Source organism: Pristiophorus japonicus, chromosome 11 (assembly GCF_044704955.1).
Source record: "Pristiophorus japonicus isolate sPriJap1 chromosome 11, sPriJap1.hap1, whole genome shotgun sequence".
Taxonomy (NCBI): Eukaryota; Metazoa; Chordata; class Chondrichthyes; family Pristiophoridae; genus Pristiophorus; species Pristiophorus japonicus.
The window spans coordinates 35,994,871-36,019,188 of NC_091987.1; the positions used below are offsets into that span (position 1 = coordinate 35,994,871).

At 44.3% G+C, this 24,318-nt stretch overlaps 1 protein-coding gene across 12 annotated transcripts in view; it reads left to right on the forward strand.

The window, feature by feature from the left end:
- The window catches only part of dmd (dystrophin), a 2,299,423-nt gene that overhangs the window by 475,276 nt on the left and 1,799,829 nt on the right, over window positions 1-24,318 (forward strand). For all 12 annotated transcript variants that reach the window (XM_070893344.1, XM_070893337.1, XM_070893339.1 and 9 more), the window contains exon 2: window positions 12,608-12,669. In XM_070893344.1, coding sequence (XP_070749445.1) covers window positions 12,608-12,669 — 62 coding nt within the window. The remainder of the gene's footprint in view (window positions 1-12,607; window positions 12,670-24,318) is intronic.

Genomic DNA, 24,318 nt, shown 5'->3' on the forward strand with positions numbered 1-24,318 from the left:
TTCTGCAGAGGAGTGAGCAGCCAAGTGTACAGGGGATATCCCTTGTCCCCAAGCAGCCAATCGCAATCCTGATTCGGGCCGGTGAAGACGGTGGGCACACTGGTCTGGTACAGAATGAGCGAATCATGGCTGCTACCTGGGTACCTCGCATCAACTGCCTGGATCCGATGCTGTTGGTCACACACAAGCTGCACATCCAATGAGTGGCAGCCTTTGCGGTTGACCAAGATCTCGGGCTGATGATGTGGCTCCCTCAGCCCAATGTGTGTGCAGTCAATGGCACCCTGCACCCTCAGGAAGCCTGTCATTCAGGCAAATTCGGCCTGTCGCTCCACCTGTTTGTCTCTTGTCATCGGGAAGGAGATGTGCTGGACACTTCTCCTGTACAGTGCATCTGTGACCTGCCGGATGTGCTGAGAATTGTGAGAAGTTGCCAATGTCTGCAGTGGCCGACTGGAAAGACCCCATCGCGTAAAAATTCAAGGCTGTTGGCCACCACGGTGAGGGCAGTCCTGAGCCTTGTTTGAGGCTGCAGATCTTCTCGCAGGACAGTGCAGAGCTCCCCGAGTACTTATTTCTGAAATCGTAGCCTTTGCAGTCATTGCTCATCTCTGAACTGGAGGAAGGAGAGCTGAGGTGTGTAGACCCTTTGAGGGTATGGCCTCCTTCCCCCACGTCTGCGTTGGCCACCTCCCCTGGCAGCTGCCTGCTGGCCATCTCCCTGGTCCTCCTCATTCTCGGGCTCCTGTGGAGTCTCTTGCTGGAAAGGCTCCACTCCCAGTATTTGGAGGAGGGAGTGTCAGCAACCCTCACCCTCCTCCTGATGCCATCTCCCTTGCACGTCTGCACACATCTGCATGCCCTTCTCTCAATTGTGCAGCATGGCTGCTGCCTCGCCTGCCCGCTGCCTCTCTGTATGGTGCTGACAGCAAAGCCTTCTCCTACGTGCCATCCTGCGCCTGACCAGGTGTACCAAATGTCGCCCTCCCAAAACTCCTCCCATCCTCAGGGTGAACCCTGCCAAGCAGATCTCTGCAGCCCACAGTGAGGCCTACAGGCCTCCACTAAACAGTCAGACCTGAAAGTTCTACAAATGTCTGTGAAAACCTCTGAGCAGCACTCAGCAGGTTTAATGGAGCCAAAACAATTATTTAAAACTATTTACCGACCAAACGGACCCGATCGCGGCAAACCTCCAGCGGTGTCGCGTCCGTGCACCGACTGGAAAACCTCGCGGAGGCACTGCACGTAAAAGTCCTTGTTTTTTGTTGCTGAACATCGCGGACATGGCTATCTGCCAGTGGCCCACCCAACGATGACGTCACTGCGCCACTAACTCCTTTAGTGCGGCTTCACCCCGCCGATTCCGGCGGAAGTGCGCACCGCTCAAATCCCCACCCCCGAGCTGAATATGGCTCGGGGAGGGAAAAACATCCTACTTCTTTCGATCGGCTGCCCAAAACCCACGGTAGCCATCCGTTCCGGGACGCTGAATTTTGGCCCCCTTGTCTTATCAAGAACTAGAGCCTTTTATTCACTGTATTAATTGTACTTTTTCTTTGAAAATTGCCATTATTTACAAAACGTTCATGAGTCATATCAGCCTAAACTCTACATGACAGCTGTTTAGTATGTATATAAAAAAAATAGTGACAAACTCATTCATTTTGATGTTCCTTCCCCTCTCTACAGTGTTCTAATTAAAAATGCCAGTTAAATTGATTATATATTAGTTGATGCAACTGAAGTGAACTGCACACCAATTATGCTGCAGAAAAATTTAGCACTGCCTCAAAAGTAAATAAATTGTGTCCTGCTCATTACTTGTAGATCAACCTGTGCTGAGTTAGCATATCTCAGCCAGGACATCCAGGTCCTTGCTCCTGAGCACAATCAGGTGACCCCTGCTGGAAAGGGCACTTGTATGGAAGTCTGGTAAGAACCAGATCCGGCTTGGTCTTTGCTGCCTTATGTTCAGATACCCAGCTAACTGTGAGTGACTTGGGATCGTGTATGAAGGAATGAGGACTTGTGCAATGCATTGGCGGTAGTGAAAATAACCAAGTTACGGCTATCACTGGTCACTTTAACTAATCAGGTTCGCGTGCAAACCAATATGGTGGGTATAGTGTGTTTAATCAGAGTTTAAGATGGAATGTAACACATTAGTTAAACAGCAAAAACATACGACCGTGACAAGTAGCTGATACCAATCTGATCAAACGGCTGGCGCACGTGAGCAATTCTCTTCCTTTCATCTAGAGCCTCCTTCTTTCTCTCTCTCTCACTCTCTGTCTTCCGTCTGTGAGGACAAGTTTTTAGGAGGTCACTTTTATTCTATTTTTAGGGGTGGGCCTGAACTGGGATATTGACAAGACCTTTTGACCTATAGAAGTTCCCCATAAATCTCAATATCCAATGGGACTTTGAGTTCCTTGTCTTTATTCTCAAAACAAAGCCCGCCCTAAAAATGTTTAATGATTTTGGCCACATGTCTTGTTGTTTATACTTTCCCGAAGATGCCTCCTGTAGAATTAGTTTCATCTGTCTCTGTCTCTATTCTCTCGGGTAGAATCAGTACAAAACCTAGTACCTCTACCCTTTGAACTATGGGGCCCAAAGCAGAGCTTTCTCACTTCAACCAGTTGTTGTCTTTTTTACGACATAGCAAACTGCCTTGTGTTTTTATGCTAACTCACACAACTTCCTTCCACTATCTTTGCAAACAGTTCTGTTAAGCTAACTTCAAATCCTACCTTAGCATTATACATACAACACATAAACAAGGTTCAAGTCTTAATTGAAAAACACTAGATAATTGCTTAGCAACAGGGAGATTGTATATAGTTCCTCTGTGTAGGAAACCAAAACATTTGCACTTCTAAGCATCAATCTGGTCCGAGGAGACTTTTTATCTGCAATTCAAGCATAACCATTCATACAGGATTCTTTGCATCACAGTTTTAATTGCACGACCATACACATTTTTAGGCATCTTTAGTTTCGAACAGAGGGAAGTGGAGCTGTCACCGAGCATGAGTTCAGCAGCTTTAGAAGAAAAGGGGAGAAAATTGAGGTGGGTAAATACAAGGAAGAGCTTTTGGGCAATGATTATTCAATGTCGAAGCAGTGTTTAAATCCAACAGTGAGTTGGCGCACTCTCCTTCACATAAAATGAATTATCTCCTGCACTATATATATGTATATATTATCTGTTCCAAGAGAGCAGTCAACAAGCACTTTTCTCCCCTTCCTTTTATGTGTACAGGGTTAACACCTCGGCACTTTTTTTTTCCCAATATACTAAACAATTTTTGCCAGAAGTGGAAAGAACCATATAAGAATTCATAATTATTTCATCTCTCATAATACCTTTTGTCATTAAGAGCACTCGTGCACATCCAACCGTTCATGTTTAAAAGCCTCCATAGAGCAGGCACTTCTAATTTAATCAGGCAGTTTAAATTGTAGCAGTTTTCAGATATGAAAATTGATGTTGTTTTAATGAAACATTCCAAATTTCTGATATTTCCACAATGCAGAAAAAAGTGAACATTGCTGGATGTTATCAGGAAAACTATACAGTTTCATCAATTTGTTTGAAATGTCATTGTGTAAATCTACAAGATGTATTATTGCAGGGCTTTTACTGAATGTGACTCGACTTTTGCAGATAAGTTATGTACATTTTCTGAATTATTAAAGCTTGATAAAGTAGCATTTTTGTTTTGACCGCTATTCAAAGAATAGCATCGGTCAGCAATTTCCGGAGCTTTTGAACTTGGCTTAATATAACTATCAGTAGAGCATTACCTTTGCATTATTGAAAACAATTTTTTGAGTTCAGAATATTAAGCAGGAAATAAGGTTTCAATACAGTTGGAGCCGGTAAACGCTCCGGGGCTGGACATTCTGCGCCCGGCACAGATGTCCCGCCCCGGAAGTGAAATTCAGGTTACCGCCCCTCACAGGAAGTGGAGAGCAATGTCGCGCGCTCCCCTTCCATTTGAGGCGGGATCGGGGGCGCTACCCGGGCGGAGCGCTACGCAGCCTCTCCATGTAGCACTGACGCATTTCAATGCCCTTCCCCTTGCATTAAAGGGGGGAGACGCTGCGGACTCCACACGGCCCTTTGATGGCTTCCACTGGGCCACCAGGGCTAAGGGATGCCATGGCCGCAGCCCGGCACCAAAACGGACTGCACAACCGTGGCCCGGATTCCGCGAAAATGAATGGACAGCGTCCTGAGCAGTAAGAAGGGTAAAAGAAAAAGATGCCGCACATGGCGCAGCACACCTCCCCTTCAACTTTCGCCCCGCGATAGGTGTGCGGACTGGTTCGTGACCTGAATGGCTGGCTCAGGCCTCGCAGGGCTCTGGCCAATTTCAGCCACGGGGCGAAAAGTGGTCGGCGTGTACGGCGATGACATCATTGCTGAGGCTCGGCCCCAATTTATTCGCGCCTCCGCTACCTCCTGCTATATTTAGCGAGAGCCGACAGCAACCGCCCCCCCTCCCCCACCCCTCCAGGTGAAAACACTTTCGCTCCCCATTAGGAGAGGCCTACAAAAGGCCAGTGAGACCAGGAGCAGCGGGAGTTCCGGGGATCAGAGAGGCCTACAAAAGGCCAGTGAGACCAGGAGCAGCGGGAGTTCCGGGGATCGGAGAGGCCGACAAAAGGCCAGTGAGACCGGGAGCAGCGCGAGTTCGGCGAGAGGCGGGAGTTCCGGGGATCGGAGAGGCCTACAAAAGGCCAGTGAGACTGGGAGCAGCGCAAGTTCGGCGAGAGGCGGGAATTCCGGGGATTGGAGAGGCCTACAAAAGGCCAATGAGACCAGGAGCAGCGCGAGTTCGGCGAGAGGCGGGAGTTCCGGGGATCGGAGAGGCCTACAAAAGGCCAGTGAGACCAGGAGCAGCGCGAGTTCGGCGAGAGGCGGGAATTCCGGGGATTGGAGAGGCCTACAAAAGGCCAGTGAGACCAGGAGCAGCGCGAGTTCAGCGAGAGGCCTATAAAGGCCCAGCTTGTACAGCTACAGGGAGAAGGCAAAAAAGAAGTAGAAAGAAACAGAAAGGTGACGTCACAGCCAAGCGGGTAAGTGATTGGCTGGTGATTGGTGAGTAGTTTTTCTTTTTTCTCTTCGATAACAGTGAGTAAACTTTAGCATTGTTGTTGCCAATGTAAGTGTATCTAAGGGTTAAGTCATGGCAGGAGAGCTCGGTCACGTGATATGCTCCTCCTGTACCATGTGGGAACTCAAGGACACTTCCGATGTCCCTGACAACTACGTGTGCGGGAAGTGTATCCTCCTCCAGCTCCTGATGGTCCATGTTGCGGAATTGGAGCTGAGGTGGATTTACTCTGGAGCATCCACGATGCTATGAATGACGTGAGTAGCATGTGTACCGAGTTGGTCTTACCGCAGATGAAGGGTCCACAGCCAGATAGGGAATGGAAGACCAGCAGGAAGAGTAGTGCAAGGAAGGTAGTGCAGGGGTCCCCTGCGATCATCCCCCTGCAAAACAAATACACCGCTTTGAGTACTGTTGAGGGGGATGACTTATCAGGGGAGGGCAGCAGCAGCCAAGTTCATGGCACCGTGGCTGGCTCTGCTGCACTGAAGGGCAGGAAAAAGAGTGGGAGCGTGCTAGTGATAGGGGATTCAATTGTAAGGGGAATAGATAGGCGTTTCTGCGGCCGCAACCGAGACTCCAGGATAGTATGTTGCCTCCCTGCTGCAAGGGTCAAGGATGTCTCGGAGCGGGTGCAGGACATTCTGAAAAGGGAGGGTGAACAGCCAGTTGTCGTGGTGCACATTGGTACCATCGATATAGGTAAAAAAAGGGATGAGGTCCTATAAGACGAATTTAAGGAGCTAGGAGCTAAATTAAAACGTAGGACCTCAAAAGTAGTAATCTCGGGATTGCTACCAGTGCCACGTGCTAGTCAGAGTAGGAATTGCAGGATAGCTCAGATGAATACGTGGCTTGAGCAGTGGTGCAGCAGGGAGGGATTCAAATTCCTGGGGCATTGGAACTGGTTCTGGGGGAGGTGGGACCAGTACAAACTGGACGGTCTGCACCTGGGCAGGACCGGAACCAATGTCCTAGGGGGAGTGTTTGCAAGTGCTGTTGGGGAGGAGTTAAACTAATATGGCAGGGGGATGGGAACCAATGCAGGGAGACAGAGGGAAACAAAATGGAGACAAAAGCAAAAGACAGAAAGGAGATGAGTAAAAGTGGAAGGCAGAGAAACCCAAGGCAAAAAACAAAAAGGGCCACTGTACAGCAAAATTCTAATGGGTCAAAGTGTAATAAAAAGGCAAGCATGAAAGCTCGGTGCCTCAATGCAAGGAGTATTCGGAACCCAGGAGAGGGCTCTGAGCTAGTTAGAGTGGGTGAGAGCTCAGATGAACAGGACCCCAAGAAAGAATGCAAAAGGCAGGAGGCAACAGAGGAGTAGCACTGGTGTAAGTGTTAGGTGTAGGTGTTAGGAAGGAACAATATGTATGAATATAAAGGGGCTACAGGAGGGGTCAAAACTAAAAATTATGGTTTAAAAACCAGTATTGAAACACTCGACCTAAATGCATGCATCATTCGAAATAAAGTAAATGAGTTGACGGCACAAATCATTACCAATGGGTATGATTTGGTGGCCATTAACGTGGCCATACCCAGAAACGTGGTTGCAGGGTGACCAAGACTGGGAATTAAACATACAGGGGTATCTGACAATTCGGAAAGATAGACAAGAAGGGAAAGGAGGTGGGGTAGCTCTGTTAATAAAGGATGATATCAGGGCAGTTGTGAGAGACGATATTGGCTCTAATGAACAAAATGTTGAATCATTGTGCTTGGAGATTAGAGATAGTAAGGGGAAAAAGTCACTGGTGGGCGTAGTTTATAGGCTCCCAAATAATAACTTCACGGTGGGGCGGGCAATAATCAAGGGAATAATGGAGGCATGTGAAAAAAGGAACGGCAGTAATCATGGGGAATTTTAACCTACATATCGATTGGTCAAATCAAATCGCACTGAGTAGCCTTGAGGGGAATTCATAGAATGTATACGGGATTGTTTCTTAGAACAGTATGTTACAGAACCTACATGGGAGCAAGCTATCTTAGATCAGGTCCTGTGTAATGAGACAGGAATAATAAACGATCTCCGAGTAAAAGATCCTCTCGGAATGAGTGATCACAGTATGGTTGAATTTGTAATACAGATTGAGGGTGAGGAAGTAGTGTCTCAAATGAGCGTACTATGCTTAAACAAAGGGGACTACAGTGGGATGCGGGCAGAGTTGGCTAAAGTAGACTGGAAACACAGACTAAATGGTGGCACAATTGAGGAACAGTGGAGGACTTTTAAGGAGCTCTTTCATAGTGCTCAACAAAAATATATTCCAGTGAAAAAGAAGGGCGGTAAGAGAAGGGATAACCAGCTGTGGATAACCAAGGAAATAAAGGAGAGTATCAAATTAAAAACCAATGCGTATAAGGTGGCCAAGGTTAGTGGGAAACTAGAAGATTGGGAAAATTTTAAACGACAGCAAAGAATGACTAAGAAAGCAATAAAGAAGGGGAAGATAGATTACGAAAGTAAACTTGCGCAAAACATAAAAACAGATAGTAAAAGCTTTTACCGATATATAAAACTGAAAAGAGTGACTAAAGTAAATGTTGGTCCCTTAGAAGATGAGAAGGGGGATTTAATAATAGGAAATGTGGAAATGGCTGAGACCTTAAACAATTATTTTGCTTCGGTCTTCACAGTGGAAGACACAAAAACCATGCCAAAAATTGCTGGTCACGGGAATGTGGGAAGGGAGGACCTTGAGACAATCACTATCACTAGGGAGGCAGTGCTGGACAGTCTAATGGGACTCAAGGTAGACAAGTCCCCTGGTCCTGATGAAATGCATCCCAGGGTATTAAAAGAGATGGCGGAAGTTATAGTAGATGCGTTCGTTATAATCTACCAAAATTCTCTGGACTCTGGGGAGGTACCATCGGATTGGAAAGCAGCTAATGTAACGCCTCTGTTTAAAAAAGAGGGCAGACCAAAGGCAGGCAACTATAGGCCGGTTAGTTTAACATCTGTAGTGGGGAAAATGCTTGAAGCTATCATTAAGGAAGAAATAGCGGGATATTGAGATAGGAATAGTGCAATCAAGCAGACGCACCATGGATTCATGAAGGGGAAATCATATTTAACTAATTTACTGGAATTCTTTGAGGATATAATGAGCATGATGGATAGAGGTGTACCGATGGATGTGGTGTATTTAGATTTCCAAAAGGCATTCGATAAGGTGCCACACAAAAGGTTACTGCAGAAGATAAAGGTATGCGGAGTCAGAGGAAATGTATTAGCATGGATCGAGAATTGGCTGGCTAACAGAAAGCAGAGAGTCGGGATAAATGGGTCCTTTTCGGGTTGGAAATCGATGGTTAGTGGTGTGCCACAGGGATCGGTGCTGGGACCACAACTGTTTACAATATACATAGATGACCTGGAAGAGGACACAGTGTGTTGTACAACAAAATTTGCAGATGACACAAAGATTAGTGGGAAAGCGGGTTGTGTCGAGGACACAGAGGCTGCAAAGAGATTTAGATAGGTTAAGCGAATGGGCTAAGGTTTGGCAGATGGAATACAATGTCGGAAAATGTGAGGTTATCCATCTTGGGGAAAAACAAAACAGTAAAAGGGAATATTATTTGAATGGGGAGAAATTACAACATGCTGTGGTGCAGAGGGACCTGGGGGTCCTTGTGCATGAATCCCAAAAAGTTAGTTTGCAGGTGCAGCAGGTAATCAGGAAGGCGAATAGAATGTTGGCCTTCATTGTGAGAGGAATGGAGTACAAAAGCAGGGAAGTCCTACTGCAACTGTATAGGGTATTGGTGAGGCCGCACCTGGAGTACTGCGTGCAGTTTTGGTCACCTTACTTAAGGAAGGATATACTGGCTTTGGAGGGGGTACAGAGACGATTCACTAGGCTGATTCCGGAGATGAGGGGGTTACCTTATGATGATAGATTGAGTAGACTGGGTCTTTACTCGTTGGAGTTCAGAAGGATGAGGGGTGATCTTATAGAAACATTTAAAATAATGAAAGGGATAGACAAGATAGAGGCAGAGAGGTTGTTTCCACTGGTAGGGGAGACTAGAACTAGGGGGCACAGCCTCAAAATACGGGGGAGCCAATTTAAAACTGAGTTGAGAAGGAATTTCTTCTCCCAGAGGGTTGTGAATCTGTGGAATTCTCTGCCCAAGGAAGCAGTTGAGGCTAGCTCATTGAATGTATTCAAATCACAGATAGATAGATTTTTAACCAATAAGGGAATTAAGGATTATGGGGAGAGGGCGGGTAAGTGGAGCTGAGTCCACGGCCAGATCAGCCATGATCTTTTTGAATGGCTGAGCAGGCTCGAGGGGTTCGATGGCCTACTCCTGTTCCTAATTCTTTTGTTAAACGGCTCACAAAGTCTGCCCAATCTTCTCCCTCCACGAATCGCTCTAAAAATCCAATCGTGCTCATTTTGCAAATAAAGGCTCTTGTATTCTTGTCGCCAAATTCTGATGGGTTTAGACAGGTTGGATGCAGGAAGAATGTTCCCAATGATGGGGAAGTCCAGAACCAGGGGTCACAGTCTAAGGATAAGGGGTAAGCCATTTAGGACCGAGATGAGGAGAACCTTCTTCACCCAGAGAGTGGTGAACCTGTGGAATTCTCTACCACAGAAAGTTGTTGAGGCCAATTCACTAAATATATTCAAAAAGGAGTTCGATGAAGTCCTTACTACTAGGGGAATCAAGGGGTATGGTGAGAAAGCAGGAATGGGGTACTGAAGTTGCATGTTCAGCCATGAACTCATTGAATGGCGGTGCAGGCTAGAAGGGCCGAATGGCCTACTCCTGCACCTATTTTCTATGTTTCTATGTTTCTATGTTTCTATGTATGCAATAAAGGTTCAATCTGAGTACTGTTTAACTAAGCAAGGTACAAATATGCTTCTGCTTTATTTTGGCCCAAAGTGTCTGACTCACAAAATGGCTGGCCTTTTATACTAGAGCAGCACCATGTGCGTGTTGCTCAGTGGCCTCCAGCAATGACACCATCAGGTGACTACAAACAGCATGTACATACATAACAGTTACTTGATCCTTGTTTGATAGGATACTACAGTAATGCATCCTTTTTAAACTCTGAATTAATTGACGTAAACTGATCATCATGTTTTAAATACAAATAGTCTTTTCTATTGGTTGACAAATGATGTGCTAATTATTACATTTATAGTCATGTTATTCCAGTTAGAATGGCTCCGATGTTTAGATGATTGTTCTCTCATTTAGTGGGACTGTTACTTCTCTCACAAGACAACTCATTTTACAAAGTAGGTCACCACCAAACGAATGGGACATTTTTTTTTAAGATGTGTTATGGCAAGACAAATTTTATTGATTTCAGATAGGAGAGCCAATCTGTTTTTCAATTTTAGAATCTATCAGCCTTACATAATATATAACTTGCTGTTCTATCAATTCACTCTATTTCATGTTTAATGACTATATAGAACAAGGGTTTTAACTCAGCTGGACTCTTTAAAATGTCAAGATCATAAAAGCTTCAAAGCTTGGTCCATCATTGTTGTTGTTGGAGAGAGCAGAGTTGAAATAAATGAGAGCAACTTGTGACCAATGGAAGCCCAGTCATTGAATGGTTACAGCACGGGAGGAAGTCATTTGACCCGTCGAGCCCATGGGAGAAGCTTTGGAGAAGTGACTTTAGGACTGAGTAAAGTGAAAATGGGACAGATTGGATGGAACTTTCAAGCCACCATTTCACTTCAATGCCTAAAAATTGAAACTGTTTCAGAACTGCTTGAGTATTCCCAGTTATCTGCAATTTTTTTCATTTGGGATGTGGTTTAAGCCATGGATTATAGAACAGACTTACAAGCTAACTAAGTGGGTTTTCACATCATAAACAAGGCAAAAGAAGTAGATGGGAGAATTGTAACCTTTGCAGAATAAAATTCTAACATTCACTTGTGTGTTAATATTTTGGCATTATCAGATTTATGTTCCCCTCTTGTGCCAATGATTGCTGGAGCATTTCAAAGTAATTCTCCAAAAGATTATAAACACTGTAAAAGGGGTAATGGGATTGGCAAAATAAGACCTGATTTATAACCGGAGTTATTCTCATTAATAATATCCCGGAGAGGAGCAAATTTGGATTTGTTCATTTGTTTGGCCCAAGCTGAAAAATGTTTGAGTTGTGATTTTTTAAACTCTCTGCCAATGTGCATAGAAGGAAAGAAAGGCGAAATGCCTCTTTGCATATGTATTTACTGTCCTCCTAACTATTTTGCTGTCCACCACCTTCATACGCATGCAGCTTTGTTTTCCAGGGGAGGGAAGGGGGTACTAAGTATCCATTCGATCCCCATCAGTCCAGTGGGTGTGACTGATCTCTCTGTCCTGTGCTGGGTATATATCTGTGCCCTGATGGTGTCTGGTGAGGCCTAGTTATGTATTTGATCCTTAAATAAAAACAGAAAATGTTAGAAATACACAGATGGTCAGTTAGCATCTGCAAGATTAAAAAAAAGACAGATAATGGGGAAGATTGCACACTCTGTCTTTTCTCTTTGCAGATGCTGTATATTTCCAGCATTCCTGTTGGTTTAGATTTCAAACATTTGTAGTTTTATTTTAATATTTATTTGATCCTTTCCTGACTAATCAGAGAGCTGGCCATGTATCTGATACCTGACTAATTAGCTTGTACCATTACTTGAAGGAATAGAAAGTGTCCTCATGGAGAATTGCCGACAATTTTATTTGACTTATGGGGGGGGGGGGGGGGGGGGGAAGAAATTTGGGAATGTCCTGTTTTGGGCGTTATCTTTTAAAAGTTGAAAAAATTAGCGCCAGGCAGTAGCTGTGCAGTGCTGCACAATGGACTGTGCAGCGCTGTTGCGTTCAGAGGCTCCTTCCCTCTCTTAAAGGGAAGGGCCATCGCAGCAGGCTCTGCAAAGGAAACACTTACCTGGACCCCGATGGCAGCCACGATCCGGCCCGAGCAGCCTGATGCACTGCCGCAGAGTGTTGGACTGATCGATTACAGGGAGGGCGGAAAGCAGCGAAAAAAATTCAAAGAGAGCGTTTCATAATTTTTTTTAACCTACCTTCACCACCTCGCCTTTAAGCATCACCCCTGCCACCCGATGAACGACTGCTGCAGCTGCCAGTTTTTTCGCCGGGCGATGCTGCAAGGGGCGGAACTGAATTTCGTGTCAGGGGCACAGCACACGGCGATGACATCACGATCTCCAAGTGAAGGGGAGTGGGGCGCAATGTCTTATCGCTGCCGCAAAGCTCCCGCTGAATATAACGGGAGTCGATCTTCTTGCCGCACCTGGGCAGTAAGTCGTTAGAGTCCCGTTAGTGTCCCCCACCACCCTCCCCACCCGGAGGCGATAACAGGAGGCCAATTTCCAGGCCATGAAATCTAACATTTTACATTCAAAGTTAAACTAAAGATTTTAATTATATTTTACTCAAGAATGATTTTTGTTCTAAATTTTCAGATGAAAGAGAAGATGTTCAAAAGAAAACATTCACAAAATGGATAAATGCACAGTTTGCTAAGGTAAGAGGAAACCCAATGTGATTTGGGGATTAGATTGAGGCATGGACATAAATGTGATTGTGTGCTGAGTCTTTTTTATTAAATCTTGTTGAAGGTTTTGAATTGTCAGGTTGAACTTCTGGCAGTTCAGAAGCAATATATATATTTCTCCTTTGCATCAGCCAATCTGACTTTCCGAATGTACAATTTAAATCAACAGGAATTTCATGTCGATAAGGACATTTGTATGACACCAATTTGTTCATTAACTTGTGTGTGAAGAAGCCATGATTTGGTTCCATGTCTTTCTCTCTCATGTTATAGAATCACCTAACTGTCGAAAGATTATCTAAGTTTGCAAGATATAAATATTTAATTTTACTGTCTCCAATCTGAAGAATTTACTTGCCTCTAGAAACTAAGATTAGATCTTATTTCCTCTGCTGTTGCCAGAAGTACCTCTCTTTTGGTTCTAAAAGCAATTTGTTTTCCCATCAGTTTTATCCTTGCCAAAGTTAAGGATGCCTATGCTGGGTAATGGAACATCTTATCTCTTATTTTCCAAATTTTTGTCATCAAGCACTTTCAGGAAAGGCAAGGCACAATGTGATGCAGAGTAAAGTTCCTTCAATTCCACCTTCACAGCACTGCTTGACTCGGGGGGCACCTCATGCTGTACCTAAGTGATTTTCCGCTCCCCTCCCATTCGAAACACGTTGTGGCTTTTTAGTGAGATTGTGATTTGTTGCCAAATTATCAGCAATTTTGAGCTGTGCAATTGTGCACAGCTGGTTTGGGTTCTGATTACCAAAACTCATTTCATATTGGACCATTACATCTTTGAGACAGAAAGAGATTTCATGCTTACGCTAGGCTGGATTTGAACCAAAATACCAGAGAAAAAAAGGACTCTATTTTAAACTACTATGCTAGTCAATTGCTTTTCAGTAATAATTTGTCATAACTAGTGTACATGTTTAGCTCTGTGACTTCTTTAGGCTAATGAGGATATTTTAGCATCAAGGCTTATAATTAGCACGTAGCAAGAATCCTGCTCCTTGGGGGAAATGTATTACCCTGTAATATTTTTTAAATGAATACCATCCTAATAACTTGTGTAACTAGAGATAAACCAGCTCAAAAAGTAACAAGTGATTAAAATAGCATGCTTTGAGTATGATACTTGCTGTAATTTTTAACTTCAGGGGATCTGTTTCTATATTGGGAGTACATTGTAAATAATTGAATATAGGGAAAGAAATAAAAAGAGATTTGTATGCAATTCAGAGAAGTTTGAAGTTGTAACAGAGTTGCAACATTGTGGGACAAAGTATTTTGGGATAAGGCAACATGTTGTGGTCAAAATGGGCCGGAGGCTGCAGACTGCACCCAGATCTGGTTTCTCAATTCTGTGTGTCCTCTATGGAAAGAGCAGTGCGAGGTGTGATTTTTGGCTAATGAACCAATAAGTAAGTGGCCGAAGGATAGTGGACATTTGGGAAATAGTGATCTTAACTTAATTAGGTTCGCAATAAAAATAGATAAAGAGAAAGATGAGGCAAATGTAATAAAGGTGTTGGCCTGAACATGAGCTGCGTTGGAATGGAAATGAACTACGTTCAGTGATACGAAAGTAAAAACATGCCAATGCACAATGAACCAACGGTTAGAGTTATTTAAATATGAGATGAATAAGATACAGATGAAATACATTCTATGCAGGAGTAAAGAGAGTGTGTTAAAGGTTGGGATTCCATGGATAATTAGAGAGGCTGGAGCAAAAATATGATTTAAAATTAAGCATATAATCAACATGGGACGGGGGGGGGGAGCGTTAATACAGAAGAAAACAACAAGAAACGCAAAAAGTATAGAAAGGAAGTGGATGGAGATTAGTAGAGCTAGGTGGGAGTAGCATTAGCAGTCAAGTGGAAGAGAAACAGCAAAGGATTTTGTAAAAGGTCAGTCTAATGAAAGGGTCAGACACCTTAGAGATGAAGGGTTCATTGAGTGATTGCAGAGACGCTTGGGTATTTTGCCTTAGTTTTTAAAGAGGCAGGTGCATCTGTGGAAAGATAAGCAGAGTTAACGGTTCAGGTCGATGAACTTTCATCAGAATATTCCGGATGGGTAAAGAGAAAAGAAGAAAAAAAGAGAAATGAAGTGATAGGCTCAGAGGGGCAGCCAAAAATCGCATCTGAACGGACATGTGGAAACTCAAGTTACATAGGCGTAGTTACATAGCAAGATTAGGATAGACATGTTATGGTAATAAACAGAGAATAGAGAGAAGAGAATAGGAAGGAGTTCAGAGATAAAGACAGAGGACCCGTTTTGTGATAAAATTACTGTAGATATTGAGGAGTCAGCTTGGAGAATCGCCGAACTGATGTCCAGTTTCAGACACAGATTTGGAGGGTGAGTGAGTCCAGAAGCTATTTGCAGGGTAGAATATCGGAGGACGGACTGTTGGAGGTATTTCCATGCGAGTGAAGAGCCAAATGGTGTGCAGAATTGACAGCAGGGCGGGAAAATGGTGATGAAGCTGGAGGTCACCATAAGATCCAGAAGTGGTGGAGAAATGGACTTCAGCCCAGGAGCAGGAGAATGAATTTCTGGCCACGAACGACCCTGTAGCAAAATAACGCCGAAAAACCAGTAGGCCAGTTATAAGCTCAGCAGATACCAGCAGCAGTGGGGAATGTGGGCTGTAGGCTAGACAAAGTTACCATAATACCTAAGCAACTGAAAAGCAGATCAGAGACACAGTGTAGTCCGGTGGAGAAGCGTACACTGCGATTTCGCCTACCTCGGCGGGTTAGATGTGGCCGGGGTTGGTGGCGGGTCCCGACCTCGTTGCTGGCTCCAGCCTGCTGTATAAACAGATTTGATGTTGATTGGGCTTGATAAGCCCGCCCAGTGCATTTTCTGGCCCAGCAGGTTTGATGATGTCACTTGATGACGAGTCCTCAGCCAGTTTCCTTAAAGGGACCATGCGCAAATTCATTTTGACAATTATGCTGTCAATGTTCTACAGCATTGGAGTGCTGAAAACACTGACTATGACTGCACCGAGGTGGACGGCTGCACCTGGCTGCTCCCATGACTCCCTCCATATGCTTATGGAGACCAACGCAGCCTAGTTGCATATGCACAGGAGGACACAAGCAGGGATGTCGTCAGGAGGATCAGACTGCAGTGGCACAAACCTTTCAATTATCTCACTAGATCAAGAAACATTACTACAAAGGCACTCTCAACCTCATCCTGCTGTGCCACTCATCATATCCCCATCACTCTGCCTTCCCGACCTTACTGCACATCCTTAAACACACCAACTTACCTTGCACTTCTATCCATCCCTCTCTATCTACATTATCACATCCCCGTCTCACTAGCCACCCCTCACACTCACCCTCATCCTAGAACAATCATACCAACTAACAACACATAATGGTAGGCACTTTTTCTATTAATGTAGCGTCAAACTTTTGCGTTCTTGGACAAATTTGTGTTGACCTTTGGAAATGGCTTAGTGAGTTGCAGTGAATGATGAGACATAACAGTACCCCCCCATGATGGTGATGTGTGTGAAAGACATGGGTTGGGTATTATGGTGTTGGTGTGGGGTGGAGCCACCCTTGCGCATCATGTGGCAGCCAGGGTGTACAGTTTCAATTGAAGTAAATCTGGTCATGCTGAGACCAATCTTGGTCTCCTGGGCAGCAATGTGGTCGGGTACTGATGCTTTGTGTCCTGCGCAGCTTCAGTTGATTGCGGAGAAGGTTGATGATGTTGTTGGTGCTGCTGGTATTGGGGGTGATTGTGGTGGGATTCTGAGGACTAATGTGAGATAGTTTCAAGGGCACCGAGGCTATTGTAATAGATGGCAGCAGAAGTTGATAGGACAGAAGCGATCTGTCAATGGTGAGAGAGGTTGTTTCAATGAGGTGACACTGGATAGAGAGTCTACTCCAACACTTGCAACCTGCATAAAGCTCAATGTGTCTTCCAAATGCAGTAAACCACAGCTTCAGAGCTTGGAAAGTGAACAGCTCTGAAATCGGAGCATTTATATAGCACACTTGCAGCTGTCAAGTAATGAGATGGTTCTATGGTCACACAACTGACGTTCTGCTTACTGACGTGACCCCCGAGAAGCATCGACCCCGTGGGCGACCTCGAAAAATGGTAAGATGAGCTAAAAATACTGTTTAATTGGCTGTTAAGAAGGCCATAATGATATGAATTGCCTTCCCCGCCGGCTTTGTGTCGGGTCTGTTCAGCCCACGAAACGTGCTTGCTGAGCCTCCCAAAACTCTCCGCCTCCCCCCCCCCCCCCCCCCCCCATAGTTTTGACATGTAGGAAATTGGAAGTCAAATTTGAGCAATGATCCAATGCTCGCTGATGAAAACAATGGGGATGGGCAATGGGCCCAGATAACTTTACCTTGCAGTTAGGGCTAAAATGCTCCTAACGTTAGAGCCAGAGGAGCTTAAACAGTGGATGAGAAGAGATTGGGGGAGAAAGGGTAAAGGGTGGTAACGAATGGCCAAGGATAGAGTTGTACAGTAAAGGAGCTCCCAAGGGAGCTGCGAGCCCCAGAGCCAACTTGGGAAAAAAACAGCGGAATGTAACAAAACGCAACAGGCTTTCAGAGAACACTTTGATAGCAGCTGGAGTCATTTGCAACATGCTCAATTATGGATACTTTCTCCTGAAACTCAGCTCGCCCACTGCACAAGCACTCTGTTGAACATTGTGTCCTGCCTCTCTCTGGCAATTCACCATGAACACAATCTTCTGCATTTACATCCAAACAAACCAATTCCCATTCAATGGGCCCAAGTTTCGGGCCGCGCCTAAAACGCCATAAAGTGCGCCTAAAAAAAACTTACCTATTCTCCGGCTCCCTGCAGGTCCTTTGCAGCTCGGCGCAGCGCAGCACAAGCTGTGGGGGGGCGGAGCCAGGTCCCTGCGCTGAAAACAGTGCCAGGACCTCTGCACATGCGCGCTACAGTGGACGCGCATGTGCAGTAGCTCCAGGCGCCCAAAACTGTGGGAGGGGTCCCACCCCAGACTTCCGCGACTCTTCCCCCCCCCCCACCCCGGACCTCCGCGACTCCCCCCCCCCCCCCCCCCCCGAGACCCGACGCCACCTACCTGTAAATCCAGCCCGAAGTCTTGGGCCCGGCCGTTCAGCCTCCTTCTCTCCCTTCCCCTTCCCCCTCCCTCCTTCCCTCCCCTCTCCTTCCCTCCCTCCATCCTCTTTCCTTCCCTCCCTCCATCCTCTCTCTCTTCTCCTTCTCCCCCCCCCTTCTCCTTCCCCCCCCTCTCCTTGCCCCTCCTCTCCTTGCCCCTCCTTTCCTCCTCCCACCGCCCACCCCCCCTCCTCCTCCTCCCCCCTCCTCCCACCCACCTTCTCCATCTCCCCTCGCTGTCAGAAACACAGACACTGACAGACAGAGAGTGAGAGACACACACAGACAGACAGAGAGATAGAGACACTGACAGAGACACACTTGGGGGGCCGTCCCAACACGCTGTTGGAGGACTCCCGGTGTTGCAGTCGGTGAGTAGAAAATGTTTTATTTATTGATTTTTTTAAAAAAAATTAAAAAAAAATTTTTTGATTGATTTATTGGTTGATTTATTGATGTATTTATCATTTATTATTGATGATGGCTCTTTATTTGTAAAACTGAAGTGTTTAATGTTTGTAAACTTCCCTTTAAACCCCCCCCCCCCCCATTCCCTATGCCTAATTTGTAACCTACGCCTGATTTTCTAAAGTGTAGACAAGGTTTTTTCGAACGTACAAAAATCTTCACTTACTCCATTCTAAGTTAGTTTGGAGTAAGTTTTCACTGCCTAAACTTTGAAAACAGGCGTAAGTGGCCGGACACGCCCCCTTTTGAAAAAAAAATTCTGTTCCAAAGTGAAACTGTTCTAACTGACTAGAACTGGAGCAAACTAAATGCTGAGAATTCAAATTTCTAAGATACTCCGTTCTAAACCAGTTGCTCCAAAAAAACAGGAGCAACTCCGGCCGAAACTTGGCCCCTAAATATCTACTAAAGCGTCAACTTTAGCTAAAATCAAGAATTTATTCATTCCTCTTGTTACCTATACATAGTATCATTTTTTGCAACACTGTATTTAGTTTAGGTTCTCCTAACTGTTCCTAATCCGATGCTTGTCCTAAGTGCAACCTGAGTGGCTGGGGCATGTGAGGTGGTTGGCAGCTTTTTGTTTGTACGAGTCTGTTGGGACTGTGTAACTTTCCTCTCAGTTGCCTAAATCACAGGAAGGACCAGCTGCAGGCAACACCTGCAGTGCAGTTACCTAGCAAGTTGATCCTGCCCTCTTACAACCACATATGTGAGCATCTGAGGTGACTGGCCAGAAAACCCGGTGTGATCTGCTATCTTGAGAGATAGCGGGTTCATACGAGCACCTTTCTGTCAGGCCACTGATCCGTGGGATAGCAGACCGAATGGTCTTCTGTGTTAATTGATCAGGCAGTCTCATTTTCAGTAGTGGGAACAGTGACATGTTTTCAAAGTTTGAGAATGGGCTAAGGGATGTAGAAAGAGATGGACGGGCTTCTAAGAATGTTTTTTCTTCTGTATTCTCATTTACTCTCCTTTACTGAAGGTGTTGATTCATGCTGAAGTCTGCTTCAGTCAGTGATCACCCTAGTTATTGTGTGAACCTAGGCAGTGAGTGTTGGCACACCAAATCAACTGTCAAGAATCTAACCTCGTGCCTAAACATAAGCACACGCACTCCTATCCTCTCTGAACTTGCACATGTACTCACATACATGCAGTTTCTAGCAGGGTTCACTGGAAGCAACTTTAAAAAAAATATTCGTTCATGGGATATGGGCATCGCTAGCAAGGCCAGCATTTATTGCCCATCCCAATTTAGAATGGGCAGCTTGGCTTTTTTTCCCTTCAGTGAGTACTGGAGTCGATTGTAATGCCGCTACTGTAAACCTAGCTGAGGCCACTCGAGATTTAAACCAAGGATACTCTTGTTCTGGCTGGCTAAGTTCACCATTGTGTTAATGCATTTACCAGCAGAGCCATTGAAGAGCAGTAAACCTTTGTTAAAATATAAATAAAACTATTCCACTCAATCATTCTTGTAATTGAACATTGTATTGATTTCTGTTTCTACTTCATTATTGAGTTTATGCTAAAAATGCCTGCCATTAAATGCTGCAGCTGTCTTGGTTCCTAGGACAATACTGCACCTTGCTGTCTGGCTGAACAACCTCCAATTTATTCTGCCTATGTCTGTTCCAGAGTACTTCTGTCAGTTCATAAACTGAAGACCTAAAACACATTTTAATGTCTAACATATTACTAAAACTAGAGCACCAGCCTTCAATCCAAGGTGGTCTGTAAACTCCATTAAATATTTAACTGATTTGATGGTAAGATCATGAGTTAATTATATAATGTTCTTTCGTATATAAAATGTGTAATCTTTCATTTCAACTGTTGAACATAGCTGAGGCCCAGGTCCAGTCAAACCTTTCTGTATTTGTGCAAAGCCGTGAATGAGCTGACGGTGCAATCACCCAGTGGCGTGTTTAATATAGCAGAACCAATCCTGTTCACGGTGAGGGTCACCATCTTGAGTTCTTGTTTACCTTTTGGAAAATGTGTGCCTTCGATCAGATGAAAGTAAAATAACCTCATTCCTATTTGAGATTTACACTACCGTTTTCATACCATCAACACATATTTTGATTTCTGTGTTGCACCGTAACCGCTTTGGGTGTAATGGAGTATTAATGCAGAGCTTTCACTTGGGAAATTCAATGGATTGGATAGAGTCCCGGTTAATCCAGATTGTACATGGTCTGTGGAAGCAGCGAGTTTAATAGGCAGACTTACCTTTTTTCGTTCTATGATTTCTTATGTTATTTCATGTTTATTTTTTGTAACAGTTGACTGGGAGTTTGAAGCATTCAGATGATGTCATCAACCATTTGCATCATTTCGCCCAGAGACTTTACAGCAGTTTTGTAAAATCTATGCAAGGGCATTCAGTGTCTGATATGCATCAAAGATTGACATAATTGAGTTGTTGGAAGCTGCTGAGTAAAGGCAAGTTGCCTTCTCATGAAGTGACAGAAAATAGGAAGACAGATTTGTTTTTGAATTGCTCTTGCATCCTTCTTCGCACTTGGTTTAAGATAAGCTCTGGGAAAGGCCTAGGAGCAGGTTGCCTGCCTGCCATTTTGCTTGGAGTTGTCTGGTTTGGAGAGAAGAGCAAAAAGAAATATTAAAAGGAAGCATTCTCTTTCTCTTCAAACAAAAATGAGGCCTATGGGAAAAAGACAAATCCTATACACTTGGTATAATTATGTCCATAAGCTTCCAACTACAGGAAGGGAAGGTGATGCAAACTGTTCTGTATGTTAGGAGGCAAGTGCGTTTGCTTAGAATTGATAGATACTGAAGCATAGAATGATCTTCATTTGAAATGGAAGTGAGACAGTGTAGAATTTGTAGGTAACGTGATAGTTAAGTGAATACTGGAAATATTTTCTTTCCTTTTGCGTATTACTGTAGATCCTGTTATGTATTGAAAAATTATTTTACAGCCTGACGTTAATCAGGTCAAGAAAACAAAGCACCGTTATTTGCATTAAATGTCATTACTTTATGTGGCACATTAATTTGGTTATTAATTTGGTCATTTTGTGTGCAGGGAATCTGAAAGTTAAAGACAAAATAAATAATCTTACCAAAAGTGATATTTTTCAAATTTTCACTGAGCACAAATCTTTTTGAGCGTTTCTCAGCAGATTAGGCCATTTGAAGTCTTTGCTTGGTCAGGATGCTAATTTAATCCCTTTGTGGAATACTTGACATTTACCCAGATTGGACCCTATTGCCCCTTGTGCCTTTGAGTGTCTTCCTATTTTCGATCACTTCATGAGAAGGCAACTTGCCTTTACTCATTATGTGTCTAAAACAGGCCATGAATCTTGGGTCTGAATGATAGAGTAGGCCATTGTGTGTGTGTAGTTCTCACTGTGCTGTAGAATTTTAACGGTAATCAAAGTTTAAACTATGCTTCCAGTGAGTGTGATTTAATTGATGTCTTATCCTTCACTCTAATGCTCATTGCCAATTCATGTCTTGATATAATGTAAGGCACTAAATCCTTGGCAGTTTGGAAGATGTTAAAATTATGAGAAAACTACATACAGTTGTCATAAGACTGATCTTTCTATTCAGGGAAGTTTGTATTTGATGGTTGTAGGGATCCCCGACTAAGACACATCCATGCTCGAGAGGCTGTAGGCTGTGTTAAATCTAGTCATATTTCTAGCTGTCTAATTAGGCACTGAGGAAGGAGACCAAGCTGTCCAGATTAGATGACCTGTCAGCATAATAAAAATAAAGGCAGGTCCAGTATTGATGTTCTTTCACGAGATGTCACTAGCACACTTAAGTCTGATTAAGCTTACTAAGCAGGCTAAAGACATCTAGGGGTATATTTTAGTCTGTTCGCTATTTATATATGTTAATTTTTTTGCTAAAAATAATGAACAGAAACCCATTCTGTGAAGACAGAACAACATTACCTGCTCTTTAATGCAACTCATCAACAATTGGCCATGGGAGTTGGTATGAACTCATTTCAGAGTATTCGATGGACAGCAGTTGTGGGACTAATGGAAATTAGTTGTAAAGTATGGGATCTGTAATACAAGCCTTGTGCTGTCTACAGGAGCCCTGTGTTCATTCATTTTTAAAGAGTAGATGTGCTGACGTGATGTAGTGCAGAGTTTTCAAGCTGACATCTTGAAAGGGGGAGTTGTTTATTCCATGTCAACGTTTTATCCCCACTCCTTTTGTGATGTATGTATTGATATTTTAGAAATGTGTTCTTGGAATGTGGCTGATGCTGACAAGGCTGCATTTATTGATCTAGTTGCCCTGAGAAGGTAATAGGATTTTCTCCTTGAACAGCTAGAGTCTTTCTGGTGATGGTGGTTCCACAATGATGTTAACCAAGGATTTCTGCAGTCTCATGCTGGGCTTCACCATAGTTGAGGATGGGGATGTTCAGGGAGCCTCTACCTCCTGCTGTTTGCCTGGTTGTCTATCAACATTTATTACTCGATGTGGTCAGATTTTTCTCTGATCCTATGGTTGTGGGACCATTTAACTCTGATCAGCTACTGCTTTTGTTTATTTTGCTGTGTGTATTAGCTTCACTAGGTTCGTACCTCATTGTTAAGGTATAATTGGTGCTGTTTCAGGCATGCCACATTGAACCCAGGTTAGTCAACTGGTGTGATGGTGTGTGCCGAGAAACAGACTAGAAAAAAAACAAGAAAAGACACTATCTACTGTGATTGCCCCCTGAACTGCTGAATCCGTACTTCTCCATGTTGGACACTGCTTGAAGGCAGCTCTAAGAAAATCAAGAGTAAAGAATGCACTCAAGTGGGGGATTCAACATCCACCAAGGGTAATTCACTAGCACTACCGCTGACCAAACCCTGAAATAACACAGCTGCCAGCCAGGCTGGGTCTGCTTCAGGTGGTGATGGAACCAACGTGAAGGAGTAACCTACTTGATCTTGTCCTCACCAGTCAACCTGTTATAGACATGTCTGTCCACAATAGTACTGGTAGCAGGGACCACTGCACAGTCCTTGTGAAGACCGAGTCTGCACCATGAGGACGTTCTCCATTGGGCAGCGAGGCACCGTCATGCTAAATAGGATAAATGAAGGACAAATCAACAGCCCAAAACTGGGCATCCATGAGGTGTTGTGGCACTTCAGATGCAGAATTATTTACCATCACAATCCATAACCTCATGGCTTGCCATATCCCTCCACTGTCCTAGAACATTTGATACCAAGTAGAAGAATCTATCTCAAATTTTGCAAGAATGGGAAAGAAGTATATATATGAGAATTCAAATGCACTATATCTAATGTTAATTTGCTGTTGTCATTTTAAATTTTTTTTGTCATGTAAAGTAACAATTGAACTGAAGATATTTAATTCAATGTATATGTAAACAGGAAATGGAATGAGAAATAGAGAGAAAATAGACAGTATATAGCAAACGTAAGTTATAACATTAAGGGGTTGAAATTCGGTCCCGTCATTTTTGAGGTGGTGACACCGCCTGAAGGGTGATTTTACCGCCAGGCGGTAATCACCGCCTCAAATTGCCAAATTCAGTATTTTTTCCCAAAGATGAGCGTGTAGCGCGCTCGTCCTCGGGCACCAACGGAGCGGTAGCTCAGGAGGCTGACTCAATTTGCCGATGGTCGGCTGCTGGTATCCGAGAGGATAAAACTGAAAATAAAAGCTTTTTGAAAATATCTTTCGGCCACACACACACACCCACACACCTCCCCACACACCCACACACCCAACACAACCCCACCCACACCCACACACCCAACACACCTATACCCCCACGCCCACACACATACACGCCCACTCACATACACGCCCACTCACATACACGCCCACTCACATACACGCCCACACACCTACACGCCCACACACCTACACGCCCACACACCTACACGCCCACACACCTACACGCCCACACACTCTCTCTCCTCCACACATACACACACACACTCCCAGCGCCCCACACATACACAC